This window comes from Chiloscyllium plagiosum, chromosome 12, assembly GCF_004010195.1.
Source record: "Chiloscyllium plagiosum isolate BGI_BamShark_2017 chromosome 12, ASM401019v2, whole genome shotgun sequence".
In the NCBI taxonomy this organism is placed as follows: Eukaryota; Metazoa; Chordata; class Chondrichthyes; order Orectolobiformes; family Hemiscylliidae; genus Chiloscyllium; species Chiloscyllium plagiosum.
The window spans coordinates 63,302,080-63,321,536 of record NC_057721.1 but is presented as its reverse complement, the minus strand read 5'-3'; the positions used below and the strand labels follow the sequence as shown (position 1 = coordinate 63,321,536).

The 19,457-nt window shown below is 41.3% G+C and overlaps 1 protein-coding gene across 3 annotated transcripts in view; it reads right to left on the bottom strand.

Annotated features, from left to right (window-relative positions):
• The window catches only part of itsn1 (intersectin 1 (SH3 domain protein)), a 207,869-nt gene that overhangs the window by 149,921 nt on the left and 38,491 nt on the right, over window positions 1-19,457 (bottom strand). For all 3 annotated transcript variants that reach the window (XM_043701257.1, XM_043701255.1, XM_043701256.1), the window contains exon 2: window positions 126-185. In XM_043701257.1, coding sequence (XP_043557192.1) covers window positions 126-153 — 28 coding nt within the window. In that variant the 5' untranslated portion in view covers window positions 154-185. The remainder of the gene's footprint in view (window positions 1-125; window positions 186-19,457) is intronic.

Genomic DNA, 19,457 nt, shown 5'->3' with positions numbered 1-19,457 from the left:
CCTTCCTGACAGTTGAGTGCAACAAGGAATATCACAAACATTACTAAAACAAATCAGGCAATATTAACATTTAAAAACCCAGACTAACAATTAAAATGACATTTAATATTCTGCAAAGCACTCACCTCCAAAAGCTGTCGGAAACTGAGCCATGCTTCCTTCAATTTCAGCTAGTCAGCACATGCCTGGAATAGATTTGGAATTATTAGTTGATTGATTAGATACAGTATGTTATACAACAGATAATAAACTGCAATTCCACCTCACTGACAAAATCCGAGATACAAGGTTCTGCCATGACTCATGATTTGTGCACTATTGAGATTTCTGGAATGCACTGTAAACCCACAACTGAACAATATTTTAAAAAAAGCTTAAAAACAAAAATGTTAGAAATACTGAACAGATAGAGTAGCACCTATGAAGACAGAATCAGTTAACATTTTAGATCAATGACTAGAGCAGAGGTACCTTCAATACTCATCTGCACCTTGCCCTGTCCCTGACTCTGACCAGTTTGAGGTAGTTAATACAAGGGTTGTGACTGTCTCCTGAAACACAGACCAGATAATACTCTCTCTGACTGATGTGTCACAGTCAACTTTTTTTTGGTAAAAAGGAATATTCAAGTCGACAGCACACTTGATTTTTAATAATACAAGGGAAGAAAGCATCAAACTAAAGAGCTTTGGAATAAAACACCACTTGGATATGGTGTAATGATTTCACCATCGCCCTTGTATTTTGGAACAAGTAATATTTTTACACTAGCACAGTAGAAAATGCATGAAGGGACATGTGTTGCTGGAGAGGATCTCACAGATAGGATGCAACAAAAACAAACTCTAGGACAAAAATTCGAAGTTGCTTCACCTTTCGCACAGGAAGCCATTGAACACTTGGCTGAGAATACACATCACAAACACACAAAAGAGTGATGCAACTTACTTTGTGGTGATTATTTTCAATAAACCTGATTGGAAATATCATGAAATTGATCAGGAGAGACTTCAGACTGGGAATCCTGGCTCAGGTGGAGGTATACTACCATTGTGCCACAACAGTCCCAATAATTTATCAATGAGTGCATTCGCCGGTCATTAAAACATTTCACTACCTCGATGTCAGCTTAACTGAAATGCTGTTTTGAAGAAAGGCACTGTTTAGATTCAAAGTTAAAATTTCGTATGCATAATGCCGGTGGTTTAACGCAGTAGACCACAGCACCACCCAGCTTAAGTTAGTTATAATTGATATGAAGGTAGTACCATTCTTAGAATGAACACTGAGGCACACTAATTTTGTTTACATGATGATTAGAGCCTTTGATTCATGGATCAAAGCATTCACAGATTATGACACCATCTATGGACATACATTATACGTTTGAAATCTAGGCACTTGCTTATTGCCATCTGACCAACTTTATATCAAATATTTACAAAACAAGGTGGGAATTGGGGATGGTGTTGGGCATAAATTACCAAAAGCTAGCATACAAGTTCAGCAGGTAATAGGGAAGGTAAATGGGATTTTTCAAAAGGAAATCCACCCTCCAAAAGGGAAGTCTTGGTCAAACTACACAAGGCAGTAGTCAGACCACTGCAGTATTACTGTGAATAGTTTTGGGCCGCTTATGTAAACAAAGGTATACTGACATTGGTAGAAGTCCAGAGAAGGCTCACTAGGCTGATACCAGTTATGAAGGGACTGCCCGATGACAGGTGGTCAAGTAGGTTGGTCCTGTACTCACTCGCGTTTAGAATTAGGTGCAACCTTCTTGGCACATAGAAGATTCTTAGGGGACTTGACATGTTAGATTCTCCCTTGTTGGAGACTCTGGAACCAGACACAGAATCTCAAAGTAAAGTGCTGTGCTTTTAAGAGAGCTGAGGAGGAATTCCACTTCCTTGCTGCAGAGGGCTGTCAAGAAGAGTTAATTTAAGGTGTGAATAGATTTTTAACCCGTAAAGAAATCAAGGATTATGGGGAAAGACAAGAAAGTAGAGTTGAGGATTATCAGATCAGCCATGATCTCATTGAATGGCAGAGTGGACTCAATGGGCTGAATTGTCTTTCTTCTGCTCCTACGTAGTAAGGCCTGATTCAAATATTATTTGTTTTGCCCACTAATCAATATAAACCAGGATGTGATAAAAGGCATGAGGACAATCTCTCTCAAGTGCTCTGAAAATTCAGAAACAAACTTATTTTAAACTTATGCCTAAATAAATATTTATTTCTAAATATTATCCAAATGCCTGGGCTTGTCATTTATCTATTTTAAAATACTTTACAAGCTACTGAGCCCCTTATTAAAGCAACTAATTCTTATAATCAAATAGTCAAAGTTATAGGGGGAAAGGACAAACCATAAGACGAGGAACAATTTTAAGATGGGAAGTATTTTTTTAAAACAGAGCAAAGAATGGAAATATCGTGGCTTGGAGATAAAGGGGGCAAAAACACATCAAATAGTCAGGTGCTAAGCAAAGTCTTAACAGAAGACTGGAGAGTCAAAAGATCAAACTTTGAGGAGCTAATCCAGTGGTCAGGGCCTAAACAAGCGGAGGTGCTGCCACTACCAGGAAGCAAGCACTGGGAATATGGAAGAGATCAGCATGTCAGAAATGGCAAGTTTCAGGAAAGCTGAATAATGTTACAAATTGTGCAAAATGGAGGGATTTAAATACAAGAACAGAAGGAAGTTTGAGCATTACATAGAGAGGCAGACATGGAAATCATGATGCTATAATCAAAAATTAAGAGCTCCTTTGGCACAACACAATCTTTATGGATGAACCGGTGATAACAATCAGAACAGATTTATTGCAAACTGTCAAAGTTATTACGTATTTACATGCTAATCACAAAGTGGAATGTTGATTCAACATAATCAAGAGACGGGTTTTACAAACATGACAAAAGCATTTTCTGACGAAACTACACCATTTGTTTCTGGAGAAGTCAGCAATTATGAAATTGCCAAAGATAGACAGGAAGTGTCAGCTCATATTTAGACTTGTTCTGCCATCAGTTTTGCTGCACAGTCAATAAATAGCTTATGTCTGCTATAGGATGTGCTGCATCAGAAAGATTTTCCACAACTGAAGCAAAATATTCTGAAAGGAAGTTGTCCTCTAATGATATAGCTTTTGCTCAAATTTGGCCTCCTTCCGCATCCCAGTAATAAAGGAGCACTTTTCCTTCAGTCTGATTAAAAACAGTGCACAACAGTAGCCAGTTCAAATTTTGGTTTGAAGTTCAGAGATGTGTTTTTAAAACAAAAATCTGTTCTGTTCAAATCCAATTTGTCCAAAAATCAAATAACACTCATGTCTTCTAACATCACATTCATCCACACAAACTTCTGCTTTTACAATACCACCTGAAAGAGTTGATGAAGTGGGATGCTGGAAAAAACACAGCAGGTCAGGCAGCATCTGAGGAACAAGAGAGTTGAGGTTTCTGGCTTGACTCTTCATCAGGACTGGGGAGGGGGAAGGGGCTGAGAAATAAATGCAGAGGGAGTGGAGAGAGGGGAAAGGTCCTGAATACATGTATATTCTCAAAATATTACCATCTATTTTCATATCCTGCTCAAGGTGAGGAAGACTATTCACTCACAAATATATAACACCTCACTGTTCCTGACATAGTTCCACCATTATAAGGCAGGCCATTCAACTGACTTCTCAGCAAAAACCTCTCTCATTCCCAGTTTTACCTCAAATTCCTAATTGTAAAAATTGTATGTTTTCAGTTCCAAAAGACAATATTTACATTGAACTTTAAGACCATCTATTGCATTATTTCATGTCTGGAACATCAAAAATGACAGTTAATTTTTTTTGAAATACCAAACTTGAATCCGAAAGAGTTGCAAAGAGTGCAGCAGCCCCATCCAAGTGGAGAAAACTGAAAAAGAAATTCAGAATCCTGCACTTGTAAACTGTATTTTAAAAGGTTAACTCAGATAAACACTAGATTGTTGGGATTTAAATTTGATTGTATCTATTACAATTATTCATCTCAGATGTACTTCAAGATATCAACAAACTATCTGAAATTAGGAAACAAACTATAATACTCAACAGAGGCAAATAATTAAACTAGCAAGATATTTATTCCTGCTGTCATCACGTTAGCACTCTTGCATGGAATGTACATACGGTAACTCATTCACACCCAAAACTGAATTAGTTAACACAAAAGGAAATAAATACTCTCAATCATACTGAAATGGCAAGCATGGACAAGTTGCAGCTATTAAGCCTGTAGAGAGAGAGAGAGAGAGAGAGAGAAAAAAAAGATTCAGCACAATAAGACATTAATTTTGGACTTAATACATCAACTTTGAGCAAAATTGCATTAAGACAGGTGACAGACTTTAAAATCAAAATGGAGATGGTAGAGAGAAATATTGCTCAAGTGAATTACTACGGCTCAGTGGGTGGGTTGGAAAGGATTGAGGAAAGAGTTATTCAGGGAGAGGATTAATTTCCTTAAAATATCTGGTTGATCAATTCATGAAGTAGCTAAAAAAATTCCAAAAATGTCTTGACACAAAGCCATAACACCTCACAAGACATCAGTATTATTGAATTCTCAGGCATATTTTCTAAGAAGTGATAATCCAATACAACCACAGTTTGTAGGCTTCAAGGGAAGCAAAAAGCAAGGAGAAGCAGCTTCTGTGAGTTGGAAAAGGAGAGAAAGGACAAAATTAAAGTAACCCCAAACATTCTGAAGAAGAAAAGTAAAGAGACTTTATCAATAAAATTTAAGATAAATAGGGATATTGTGGCACCCAATATTGGCAAAAGAGAGTCAATGTATTCAATGTGTATACATTTTCCAAGAAAAAGGACATCTGGAGTCAAACTGGAGGCTGGACAGCATTTGTTATTCAATCACAAAAACAACATTACTTGCAAGTTAATCTGCTCACTTAAGTGCATAATAAGAAAATAAGAACATAAGCACTAGGAGCAGGAGGAGGCACTCCAGCCCTTCGAGCCTGCTCCGCCACTCAATAAGATCATGGCTAATCTTTTCATGAACTAGGCTCCACTAGCCAGCGTTTTCACCATATCCCTCAATTCCTTCATTTTTCAAAAACATATCTACCTTAGCTTAAAAAGCGATTACTGAAGTAGCATCAACTACTTCCCTGGGCAAGGAATTGCATAGATTAACAACCCTCTGGGTGAAGAAGTTCCTTCTCAGTTCAGTTCTAAACCTGCTTCCTGTAATCTAGAGGCCATGCCCGCTTGTCTTAGGTTCACCTACTAGTGGAAACATCTTATTTCTATTTTATCAATTCCCTTCGTAAATTTATATGTTTCTGTACAATCCCCCTTCATTCTTCTGAATTCCAATGATTATAATCCCAATCTAATCAGTCTCTCCTCAAAGTCAACCCCCTCAACTCCAGAATTAACCTGGTAAACCTTTTTTTCAGCCCCTCCAGTGACAGTATATCCTTTCTTAAGTAAAGAAACCAAATCTGCACACAGTACTCCAGGTGTGGCCTCACTACCACCCTGTACAGCTGTAACATTACCTCACTGCTAAAGGGGATGAGGTTAAAAGCAATGAAAGACAAAATTCCATTTGCCTTCCTAATTATTTGGCGGGGCGGTGTGGACTTGTTGGGCCGAAGGGCCTGTTTCCACACTGTAAGTAATCTAATCTACTTCTTGTACCTGCAGACCAACCTTCTGTGATTCATGCACAAGGACACCCAGGTGCGTCTGCACAGCAGCATGCTGCAAATTTTTACCATTGAAGTAATAATCTATTTTGCTGTTACTCCTACCAAATGTATGACTTCACACTGACTAATATTGTATTCCATCTGCCAGACCTTTGCCCACTCACTCAATTTATACATGTTCCTCTGCAAAGTTTCACAGTCCTCTGCACACTTTGCTCTGCTACTCATCTTACTGTCATCGGCAAATTTTGACACTGTACACGTGGATCACAAGTCCAATCATCTATATAACTTGTAAATAATTGTGGTCCCAATACAGATCAGAGGGACACCACTAGTCACTGATTGCCAGCCAGAATAGTACTCATTTATCTCTACTTTTTGCTTCCTGTCAGTCAACCAATCCTCTATTTACACTAATACTCTACCGCTAACACCATGCATCTTTATCTTATGCAGCAGCCTCATACAGCACCTTGTCAAAGGCCTTTTGGAAAGCTAGATACACAATATCCACTGGGACCCCATTGACTATCTTGCTCACAATGTCTTCATAGAATTCAAAAAGATTTGTGAAGCATGACCTGCCCTTCATGAACTCGTGTTGCGTCTGTACATTGGGATGGTTTCTTTCAAGATGTCCTGCTATTTCTTCCTTGATAATAGACCCAAGCAGAATGCAAGTTGAACCTTTGGCAGGAAGATTTCTAGTCAAATATCAAGCACTTTGTTGGCTGAACTAATTCACACAAAGTAACTCAAACAAATACAGTACATTGAAGAAAATCCTCCTGCAAGTTACAAGACAAATGGATAAACACAACAGAAATTGAAAATTCTGATTTGCTGAAGCAAAGTAAGAACTGACCAAAACTTCACACGATTGGAACTGTAGAGTTTGTTGCCAACAGAGGGAGCTCAATTTATATAATGTCGCTAACCACTCTAGTTGACAATGTCAGCTAGCAGAGCAAGTGATGCAGTGAGCTCTAAAATTCTGTAACTGTCAAATAGTTGACCAAGCTGGACCGAAAACTGAGTACACTAGATCAGTAAGGAAATGAATAAGAACTTCCACAACTTAAATTTTATGTTGCCCACTCATCTCAAACCTCACATTTTACCTCAGTTACAAAAATATCTAAGTATCTGCAACTCAAAACAAAATGCGAGAAATCACAGGAGGAGGTTAGGCAGCATTCATGGCAAAAGAGCAAGCTAACATTGTGAGTCTAGATGCCATATCATTACAGCTGATGTGTCATATGGAGGGGACACCATTAATATGATTGGAGGGGTGGTAAGTGTGTCAGAGGAGAAAGATTACTGATAAGTGCAGATTAAGTCAATTGCAGCATCTGCGGTAATTTTCTCCTATTTGCAATTGACATTTAAAACAGCACTTATAACAGTAAAATGTCTGAAGGTGATTCAACGGAGCAATTCCAAATAAAGTTTGACAGGCATATTAGAACATATTATAACAGGCAGGATAGTTTTTGAGCAACATGCTATGGGCCTTCATTAATACATTATCAAACAAAATAAATTATTAATTGCATAAAGAGGTATTAGGCATTTGCTTGAAGGCTTGGTTAAAATTCACAAATGCTGAGGAAACATGTTACAGAGGAAGAAGCTGAAGTGCAAAATGTTTTGGGAGGAAATTCCAGAACAAATTGCAGGGGCCCAAGCAGCTGAAGGGATAGTCACCAATGGGAGAGCAATTTAGAAAAAAACTTTCGAGATTACATACAAGCCCATAATTGGAAAAACACATATGAGAAGGTTGGGAATTGGAGTTGATTATAGACAGGGACAGCCAAAAAAAAAGTAGAGGAGATTTGAAAACCAGAAATAAACTTTGAAAATTGAGGTCTTGTTTAACCAGAGTCAAAGAGCATAGTGATGCTGATAAAGAAGTTTGAGAGAGAGTTCAGCAGTAGAGCATTATATTGCCTAATATCCCAAGTTGACATATGGTAGAATGGGGAGGCCAGCTGGGACTATATTAGACAAAATCAAGTCTGGAGGTAACAAAGGCATGGTCAACTATTTCAGCAGTTCAACCAAGACAGCTATACAGTGGTGGTGCCAGAGTTACAGATAAGTAGTTTTAGCAATGTGTCATGGACCAGGCCAGACCCCCTGAAAACATTTCAAGAAAGAAGCCCAGATCCAAACTTCGTGAGTTGTTTCAAGCAGATGCAATGCAGATATCCCAGGAGTGACGCAGCTGGCCTAACCACTTAGTTTTAAACAAAACAGAATTTATTTGCAAGATTGCTGAATGAAACACAAACAAGAGAACAGAATAACTTAACCTATCCAAAGACCCAGATCATCCCAATTTAATGGCGTGTCAAATACTTGCAATAATCTCCATTAACACCCCTTGGCAAAAAAGATAAAATCAAACACAGGGTCTTATAGGAGAGATGTCAGAGAGAGGGAGGGTCAGCACTGAACTGCTTCTTTGGGCCCAGCAGCTTCACAACTCTGCCTGCGAAAACCAAACCAATCCAGAGAGAAACTGAGCTGGGAGAACTGATCACTCCCCTTTCATTGTCCAAGTGTTTTTTTCAAACTTGAAAGCCTTTTTCCCCAAGGCGGTATGTGTTAGCAATAAACAAATTGGCCCTAAAACTCTTCAAACCTAGACTTTTCGGAATCGCTGCTTTTATGACCTCTCTAGAAAACAAAAAGCCGAAGAATAGCATCACCTTGTTAAGAGAGAAGCATAGTGGGACACAGATAGTCAATCAGATATCAGCCTCCGATAACATAATGGTCACAGTCTGGCTCAGCCTCAGTCCCCAGGGAGTGAGCAGGTGGTGAAGGAATGGAGATTTTCACAGGGATCAAAGACAATCTATTCAGAGTTAACAGTTAAGGAGGTTGCTCAGTCAATTGGCTCTCTAAACAAATCCAGTGAGCTCTATTCACACAATCCTTTTAATTTTATACCATTCAAGTGCAGGTTATTTGGCATTTTTGATCATCTCCACATCCATCAGTTGTAGATAGAGCATTCCGGTGCCTTAATACTCCAAATCTAAAGAAAAGGTCTCTCATATTTACTCTGAATCATTTCCTCAGCGGGTGACAGCAACAGCTTTCCCCTTTTCTCCAAATATCCACAACTGTGCATCATTTTAAGTTTGAAAGCTGGAAAAAACTGCAGATAACACCATAACTCATAGGGGCAGCAATTAGGACATTCAGCCGATAGAGTCTGCTCCACCATTCAATCATGGGTGATAAGTTTCTCAAACCCATTCTTCCACTTTTTCCCATAATCCTTGATCCCTTTGATAATCAAGAACCTATCTCAGTCTTAAATACACTCAATGGCCTGGCTTTCTGTGGCAATGAATTCCATAGATTCACCACACACTGGCTGAAGACATTTCTCCTCATCTCCATTCTAAAAAGGGTGTCCCTTAACTCTAAGGCTGTGCCCTCGGGTCCTAGTCTCCCCTACCAATTGAAACATCTTCCGGATATCTACTGTCCAGGCTACGCAGTATTCTTTAAGCATCCAACAGATCCCTCTCATCCTTCTAAACTCAGAGCATAGATCTGGAGACCTCAAATGTTCTTCACATGTTAAGTTTTTCATTTCTGGGACCATTCTCATGAACATCCTCTGAATATGCTCCAGGGCCAATACATTGTAAGGTGTGGGGCCCAAAACTGCACATAATACTCCAAATGTGCTCTGACCAGGGCCTTATAGAGCCTCAGAAGTACATTCCTGCTTTTCTATTCAAGTCCACAAATTGCATTTGCCTTCTTAACTACTGACTCAACCTGCAGGTTGATCTCGAGAGAATCCTGGGCTAGAACTCCCAAGTCTCTTTGCACTTCAGACTTCTGAATTTTCTCTGCATTTAGAAAATTGTACATGCCTCTAGTTACTAAGATGTGGGTGTACCTTTAAGAGAGTGAAGGACTTGGTAAGTACATGGAGTGCTGGAGAATTTACAAAGTAACATTTGATTCAGAACAGCAAATCGCTGAGTTGCTATAACACAAAAACACAAATTCGAATTCGGCCCATCAGGTTAAATTATATCAAACTCCAATCCAATTTGAATTGAGTATATTGACAATCTTAAAAGCCAATGACACAATCCAATGCTTTGGGGGTATAAGACAGGGGGAAATTGAACACTTGAGAGAACTGACAAGCCCAGCATGTAAACAGACTGCCTGAAAAATAGCTGTCTTCAAAGTACCTTTTCAAATCAGTAACCTGTGACACAAACTCCTAAGAAAAAGAAACGACAACACAGGAAGATCCGAATAGAAGAACGAAAGCTGCCTGGTTTTGAGATAAGAAGCGTGGTTTTGTAAATCTTGATGGAGTTTTATCAGACTGGTTTTATAAAAGGGAAGGTAGAAGATAGGTTAGAGTAGGGAATGGTAAATAGTTGTTTCTTAGTTATTCTGTTATACTTTAAGAAATAAAGTTGTTAAATTTTACTTTGATCAGTTCTTGGCCACTCAAATTTTGACAAATTACTGCACTGGATAAATCTCTGCTGTGTTGCTGGTTTTAAATTAAGCAGGAGGGTTTACCTCATTTCATAACTCTCTATTCTTCCGAATGAGAAAGCATATAAGGTATGAGCATGGAGGGAAAGAGTTAAGTTTTCGGTTGTGTGAGACAAAGGCTCAGCTAGCATGACTTGGATCAGATAAGAATTTGCAGTACACAATGAGGTGCTGGAGGCAAGGGTAGTGGATTGATGAGGTGAACAAGCACTCTCTATGTAAAGTTGAAAAATGTGGTGCTGGAAAAACACAGCAGGCCAGGCAGCATCTGAGGAGCAGGAGAATCGACGTTTCGGGCATAAGCCCTTTTTCAGGAACCTATGTAAAGTCCCTATGTAAAGTCAATTAGCAAGGTGAAAAGCATTCATTGGGTGATGCCAGTTAACAAGGTTAAGAACATACACAGTGTAATGCCAGCTGGCTTAATGATTAGATTAGATTACTTACAGTGTGGAAACAGGCCCTTCGGCCCAACATGTCCACACCTACCCTTCGAAGAGCAACCCACCCAGACCCATTCCCGTACATTTACCCCTTCACCTAACACTACGAGCAATTTAGCATGGCCAATTCACCTAACCTGCACATTTTTGGACTGTGGGAGGAAGCCGGAGCACCCAGACAAAAACCCACGCAAACACGGGGAGAATGTGCAAACTCCACGCAGACAGTTGCCTGATGCGGGAATTGAACCCGGGTCTCTGGCGCTGAGGCAGCAGTGCTAACCACTGTGCCACCGCGCCACCCATTCTTTACTGTCTATGCTCACTGATTCTAACGGTCACCCAATCAATATAGATGTTGCCTTATTTGGAAGCTGCTCCCTGTAAGTGACCATATAATTCCTTAAGAATCTGCTGTTCGAGAAAAGACTGAAAACTCATGTCTCTGTGTACATGGGTAATCGTTCTCTGTCCCTCTAGGGCCTGGAATACAGATGAAGGAGGTAAAGCCATACTATGTCTCAGTGTTTGCTTCAACTGATACGGGAATAGGGAAATGCGTCAACACTACCAAAGTGCATGACCTCATACTTTCCCACGTTGTACTCTATCTGCCAATTCTTTACCCACTTGTCTAAATCCTTCTACAGCCTCCCCACCTCCTCAATGCTACCTGTCCCTCTACCTCTCTTGGTATCATCTGCAAGCTTAGCCAGAATGCCCTCAGTTCCTCTATCTAGATCATTAATGCATAAAGGTGAAAAGTTGTGTCCCAGACTCTGCAGGGGCATGGGAACCCAGACTATAGCTTTAGGGTGCAGGACCTGGAGTGTAGGGAGGTTAGGAACATTGCATCAATTTCAAAGGAGGGTGCCTGTAAACAGGAAAGTGGCTTTAAGTGTGTATACTTCAATGCAAGAAGTATACGAAATAAGGTAGGTGAACTTGCAGCGTGGGGTGGTACCTGGGACTTCGATGTTGTGGCTATTACAGAGACATGGGTAGAACAGGGACAGGATTGGCTGTTGCAGGTTCAAGGGTTTAAATGTTTTAGTAGGGTCAGAGGTGGGGGAAAAAGAGGGGGAGGTGTGGCATTGCTTGTCAAAGATAGTATTACAGCGGTGGAAAGGACGATGGAGGAGGACTTGCCATCTGAGGTAGTTTGGGCTGAGGTTAGGAATAGGAAAGGAGAAGTCACCGTGCTGGGAATTTTCTATTGGTCTCCGAATAATCCCAGAGGAAAGGATAGCAAACATGGCTCTCGATAGGAGTGAGACAGGCTGGGTAGTTGTCATGGGGGACCTCACCTATCCAAATATTGACTTGGATCATTACAGTACGAGTAATATAGATGGGTCAGTTTTTGTCCAGTGCGTGCAGGAGGGATTCCTGACACAGTATGTAGACAGGCCTACAATCAATTCCCTGCTGGAGGAAAAGATGTTGTGAAACTTGAAAGGGTTGAGAAGAGACTTACAAGGATGTTGCCAGGGTTGGAGAGTTTGAACTATAGGGAGAGGCTGAATAGCCTGAGGTTATTTACCCCGAAGGGTGAAAGACTGAGGGGTGACCTTTTTCAAGTTTATAAAATCATGAGGGGCATGGATAGAGTGAATAATCAAGGTATTTCTCCAGGGTAGGGGAGTCCAAAACTAAAGGTCATAGGTATAAGGTGAGAGAGGCAAGATTTAAAAGGAACCTAAGGGACAACTTTTTCATGCAGAGGGTCATACATGGAAGGAATGAGCTGCCAGAGGAGTTGGTGGAAGCTGGTACAATTACAATATTTAAGAGACATCTGAATGGATATACGAATGGGAAGGGTTCAATGGGATATGGGGCAAGTGCTGGCAAATGGGAGTAATTTAGATTAATTTAGAATACCTCATAGGCAATGATGAATTGGACCAAATTGTCTGTTTCCATGCTGTACATCTCTATGACTCTGTGATCTTTTACTCAATAGTTTGTTCTTGTTTTTCCCAACTATCATTTGATCCAGATAGTTAAAAAGCACATAACACCAAGTTATAGTCCAACAGGTTTATTTGGAAGCAGTAGCTTTTGAGGCACTGCCTCTTCATCAGGTGTTTGTGGAACAGGATTGTAAAGCATAGTCCAAGTGCCATGTACAACTCTGTCTTGTAATGATACAATATATTGGCTTCAATTGCTTTCTGAGGTAGGGAATTGCCCAAGATCACTATTCTCTGGGTGAAGAGATTTCTCCTAATCTCAATGCTAAATGATTTACCTCATATCCTTAGGTTGTGCCTCCTGGTTCGGCACACTTGGTTCTGATCATCCGTCCTGCATCTACCCTGTAGAGTCCTGTTAGAATCATTCTTCTGAACTCCAGTGAATATAACCCCAACTTATTCAACATCCCCCCATATGTCAGTCCTGCCTTCTCAGGAATCAGTCTGGCAAACCTTTGCAGCATTCCGTGATTAGGAAGAACATCCTTTCTGAAATAAGCAGACACAAACTGAACACAATGTTCCAGACATAGTCTAAGCAAGGTCCTGTACATTTGCAGCAAGCTATCCCTGATCCTATACTCAAATCCTCTCACGATGAAGGTCAATTGGCCATTTGCCTTCTTGACTGTCTGTTCCATCTACATGCTTATCTTTAGTGACTGGTGTATAAGGACACCCAGGTCTGGTTACATATTCCCCCTGTTAATTTAATGCCATTCAGATAATAATTTGCCTTCCTGTTTTTGCTGTCAAAATGTTTACCCTCATATTCAGCCACATTATTCTTCATCTGCCATGCATATGCCCAGTTGTCCAAATTACACGGAGGATCTTTGCATGCTCTCACAGTTCAGCTTTCCAATCAACATTGCCTTGTCTGCAAACTTGAAGGTATTAAACTAAATCATTAAGATATATTGTGAATAGATTACTTACTTACTTACAGTGTGGAAACAGGCCCTTCGGCCCAACAAGTCCACACCGACCCTCTGAAGAGCAACCCACCCAGACCCCTACATTTACCCCTTCACCTAACACTACGGGCAATTTAGCATGGCCAATTCACCTAACCTGCACATCTTTGGACTGTGGGAGGAAACCAGAGCATCCGGAAGAAACCCACACAGACACAGGGAGAATGTGCAAACTCCACACAGACAATTGCCCGAAGGGGGAATTGAACCCAGTTCTCTGGCACAGTGAGGCAGCAGTGCTAACTACTGTGCCACCATGCCACCCATAATAGCTAAGGTCCAAACCCGGATCCCTGCAGTGCCCCACTGGGCCTCTCAGAAAATGCTCATTTATTCCTACCCCTTGCTTCCCTATCTGCCAGCCAGTTCTCTATCCACGTTAGTACACTACCCTCAAGTCCATGTGCTTTAAGTATCTAAATGGTGAGGAAGGCATATGGCGTACTGGCTTTTATTGGTAGAGGAATTGAGTTCTGGAGTACTGAGGTCATGTTGCAGTTGTATAAGACTCTGGTGCGGCCGGATCTGGAGTATTGTGTGCAGTTTTGGTCGCCATACTATTGGAAGGATGTGGAGGCACTGGAACGGGTGCAGAGGCGGTTTACCAGGATGTTGCCTGGTATGGTAGAAAGGTCGTATGAGGAAAGGCTGAGGCACTTGGGGTTGTTTTCATTGGAGAAAAGAAGGTTTGGGGTGACTTGATAGAGGTGTACAAGATGTTTAGGGGTTTAGATAGGGTTGACCGTGAGAACCTTTTTCCACATATGGAGTCAGCTGTTATGAGGGGGCATAGCTTTAAATTAAGGGGGGGTTAGGTATAGGACAGATGTTAGGGGTAGGTTCTTTACTCAGTGAGTCGTGAGTTCATGGAATGCCCTGCCAGTAGCAATGGTGGACTCTCCCTCATTATGGGCATTTAAGCGGGCATTGGATAGGCATATGGAGGATAGTGGGCTAGTGTAGGTTAGGTGGGCTTGGATCGGTGCAACATCGAGGGCCGAAGGGCCTGTACTGCGCTGTATTCTTCTATGTTCTATGTTCTAACACTGAGCCTTGCAGAATACCATTGGTTACCAGCTTTCATCCTAACATCGAGGGCCGAAGGGCCTGTACTGCGCTGTATTCTTCTATGTTCTATGTTCTAACACTGAGCCTTGCAGAATACCATTGGTTACCAGCTTTCATCCTGAGAAAGACTCTTTTATCCCCACACTCTGCTTTCTGCCAGACAGCCAGGCTTCTACCCATGCAAGGCACCTTGTGTCTAGAATCATGGGCCCTATCTTACTCAGTACAGCACCTTGCTGAAGGCCTTCTTGAAGTCCAGGTAGATAATATTCATTGGCTCTCCTTGGTCTAACCTGCTCATTATTTCCTTAAAAGAATTCTAGCAGATTTGTCAGGTATGACCAATCCTTGATAAAACCATGTTGACTTTGCCCTATTTTACCATACACTTCCAAGCATTCAGAAATCTCATTCATTTAAGGAGATCTCAGCTATCTGTAAGAATAATAGTGTGGTTATGGTAGGGGATTTTAACTTTCCAAACATAGACTGGGACTGCCATAGTGTTAAAGGTTTGGGTGGAGAGGAACTTTTTAAGTGCGTACAAGACAATTTTCTGATTCAGTACGTGGATGTACCCACGAGAGAAGGTGCAAACTTTGACCTACTCTTGGGAAATAAGGCAGGGCAGGTGGCTGAGGTGGAGTAGCACTTCGAGGCCAGCAACCATAATTCTATTAGTTTTAAAATAGTGATGGAAAAGGATAGACTAGATCTAAAGGTGAAGTTCTAAATTGGAGAAAGGCCAATTTTGACGGTATTAGGCAAGAACTTTCAAAAGCTGATTGGGGGGCAGATGTTCGCAGGTAAAGGGACAGCTAGAAAATGGGAAGCCTTCAGAAATGAGATAACAAGAATCCAGAGAAAGTATATTCCTGTTAGGGTGAAAGGAAAGGCTGGTAGGTATAGGGAATGCTGGATGACTAAAGAAATTGAGGGTTTGGTTAAGAAAAAGAAGGAAGCATATGTAAGGTATCGACAGGATAGATCGAGTGAATCCTTAAAAGAGTATAAAGGAAGTAGGAGTATACTTATGAGGGAAATCTGGAGGGCAAAACAGGGTCATGAGATAGCTTTGACAAATAGAATTAAGGAGAATCCAAAGGACTTTTACAAATACATTAAGTACAAAAGGCTAACTCGCGAGAGAGTAGGGCCCCTCAAAGATCAGCAAGGCGGCCTTTGTGTGGAGCCGCAGAAAATGGGGGAGATTCTAAATGAGTATTTTGCATCAGTATTTACTGTGGATATGGAAGACATAGACTGTAGGGAAATAGATGGTGACATCTTGCAAAATGTCCATATTACAGAGGAGGAAATGCTGGATGTCATGAAACAGGTAAAGGTGGATAAATCCCCAAGACCTGATCAGGTGTACCCTAGAACTCTGTGGGAAGCTAGAGAAGTGATTGCTGGGCCTCTTGCTGAGATATTTGTATCATCGATAGTCACAGGTGAGGTGCCAGAAGACTGGAGGTTGGCTAACGTGGTGCCACTGTTTAAGAAGGGTGGTAAGGGGAAGCCAGGGAACTATAGACCAGTGAGCCTGACCTCGGTGGTGGGCAAGTTGTTGGAGGCAAGGACTGATTAGGGCTTTGTCAACATGGCTTTGTGCGTGGGAAATCATTTCTCACAAACTTGATTGTGTTTTTTGAAGAAGAAACAAAGAGGATTGATGAGGGCAGAGCAGTAGATGTGACATAAATGGATTTCAGTAAGGCATTCGACAAGGTTCCTCATGGGAGACTGGTTAGCCAAGTTAGATCTCACGGAATATAAGGAGAACTAGCCAATTGGATACAGAACTGGCTCAAAGATAGATGACCGAGGGTGGTGGTGGAGAGTTGTTTTTCAGACTGGAGGCCTGTGACCAGTGGAGTGCCACAAGGATCTGTGCTGGGTCCTCTACTTTTTGTCATTTACATAAATGATTTGGATGTGAGCATAAGAGGTACAGTTAGTAAGTTTGCAGATGACACCAAAATTGGAGGTGTAGTGGACAGCGAAGAGGGTTACCTCAGATTACAACAGGATCTTGACCAGATGGGCCAATGGGCTGAGAAGTGGCAGATGGAGTTTAATTCAGATAAATGCGAGGTGCTGCATTTTGGGAAAGAAAATTTTAGTAGGACTTATACATTTAATGGTAAGGTCCGAGGGAGTATTTCTGAAGAGAGAGATCTTGGAGTACAGGTTCATAACTCCTTGAAAGTGGAGTTGCAGGTAGATCGGACAGTGAAGGAGGCATTTGGTATGCTTTCCTTTATTGGTCAGAGTATTGAGTACAGGAGTTGGGAGGTCATGTTGCAGCTGTGCAGGACATTGGTTAGGCCACTGTTGGAACATAGCGAGCAATTCTGGTCTCCTTCCTGTCAGAAAGATGTTGTGAAACTTGCAAGGGTTCAGAAAAGATTTACAAGAATGTTACCAGGATTGGAGGATCTGAGCTACAGGGGAAGGCTGAACAGGCTGGGGCTGTTTTTCCTGGAGCAGAGGCTGAGGGGTGACCTTATAGAGGTTTACAAAATTGAGGGGCATGGATAGGGTAAATAGGCAAAGTCTTTTCCCTCGGGTCAGGGAGTCCAGAACTAGAGGGCATAGTTTCAGGGTGAGAGTGGAAAGATATAAAAGAGACCTAAGGGGCAACTTTTTCACACAGAGGGTGGTACGTGTATGCAAATTGCAGAGTAATTTCAATCAATTACAACCAGTGCCTAAGGATTCCTTCACCTCAAGCCTGTTCCCAAGTGGGCTCCACTACCAGCTGCACCAAAAAGCCATCCCATTCACATTCCACAAATTCCTTTTCTCACTGCCAACCTGATTTTCCCAGCTCAACTGCATTTTCAAATCCCCCATGATCACTGAAACTTGGCATTTCCTATACATCTTTTGTCTCGGTGTATCTTGCACCCCTGCTCCTGACTTGTTTGGAGGCCTGTACATAATTTACAACTTTTTTTGAAAAACTTTTGCGGTTCCTCAATTCTACCCACACAGATACTACATCATCTGCCCTTACTTCATTTATTATTGAGTTAATTTGCTGTAAATCAGAAACAAAAACAAAAATTGCTGGAAATGCTCAGCAGGTCTGGCCACATCCATAGACAGAAAACACAGAATTAACGTTTCGGGTCTAGTGACCTTCCTCAGAATTTCCCCAGCTCACAAATCTACCTCAAATCCTTCCTGAGCCCAAGTCCATCAGACTCATCTCCAATTCCACCAACATATTTCCATTAAACAATTACCCCTCATGTTAGCTGATATTAATGGATCTCCAAGGTGCTGTCACTCTCTTCCTTCAAATCTGCCATCACTCGTCTCCTCAAATAGAAACATTCCTCTACTTCCTTCAGTCTTCAGAACTACTGTCCCATTTCCAACACCCTTTCCTCTCCAAGGTCAGTCAACATGTCAAGACACCCTGAACAGCCCATCTTGCCCACTCCATGGTCAAACTCAATTTTCAGCCAAAGAATAATGACATTCAAATGACTACCCTCCCTGGTTTGGGGACTCCATCATTTTATTAAGCTTGACGTCCTCTCTAGAACTGCCAAAATTCAGGCCCACAAGTACACTGACAGCACCCAGCTTGAACTCACCACAACCTTTGGATGTTTGACGACTTGACAGTGGCAAAGTTGAACAAACAGAAACCTCTTCCAACTGAACATAGAGGTCGCCAAAGCTAAAGCCTTCATTCCTTGTTTCATACTTAGCTCCCTAGCCACAAAACTATTCCCTTCTCTGACAAATAGACAAAACAGACCCAAAACATTCTCAAACTTGGTGTCATTTTTATCCCAGAAATGAACTTTTAGTCACTTGTTCATCATCACCTCTACCGCTTACTTATACCTCCAAACATTTATTGCCTCAGCAGCATGTCTCAGTCCATCAATGCTGCAACTCCTGTCCATGCCTTTGTTACCACTAGACCTGCTTACCCAAGTCATAAACTAGCATTAGCTGAGTGCTGTCAGTGTATATGTGCAACTATTGCTAGACAATGTTGCACAAAGGGAATATGCAATTAAGAAATGGAAGGGGATCAAGGTTAGATCCTTATCTGACGCCATTGAAAATAGTGCAGGAAGCGAAAGGAAGCTATTGTAGGTGATTTGTTGGATAATACTGGATGGTTAAGTATTTTATCTGGAGATTACAGTTCCAAACGTAAACGCACAAAAGCATCAGAAAGGGATGGCATGATAAACCATGTCAAAAGGCTTCAAATAGGACAAGGAGGAGTAATTTACCTTGGTCTCAATCATTCAGATCACCCAAAATTCTGCTGCTCAAGTCCCACTCAATCACCCTCGTGCTTGCGAATCTCTACAGGACAAGTCAAGCCACGTCTCAAATGTAAAATCCTCATCCTTATTTACACAACTCTCCACTTCTCCGTATCTCCAATTTCTTTCAGCACCTGGTCCTGCACTGCAAATTTACCCTCATGAATATGCCCAATTTTAAATTGCTGCATTACTCATGGCCATATCACAGCTGATTAAAATACAAGCTCTGTAACTTCTTCCCTAAACCTCTTTGCCCCGTGCGATATTCCTAAGTCTTACCTCTGTTACCAAGTTTGTGCCTGTCTGCACTGTACCTCCTCAAAGTGCATCCAATTGTGTCTGCAAAACTGTAGAGCACCTTTGGATACTAAACAACATTAAAAACATGACATAAATACTGCTGA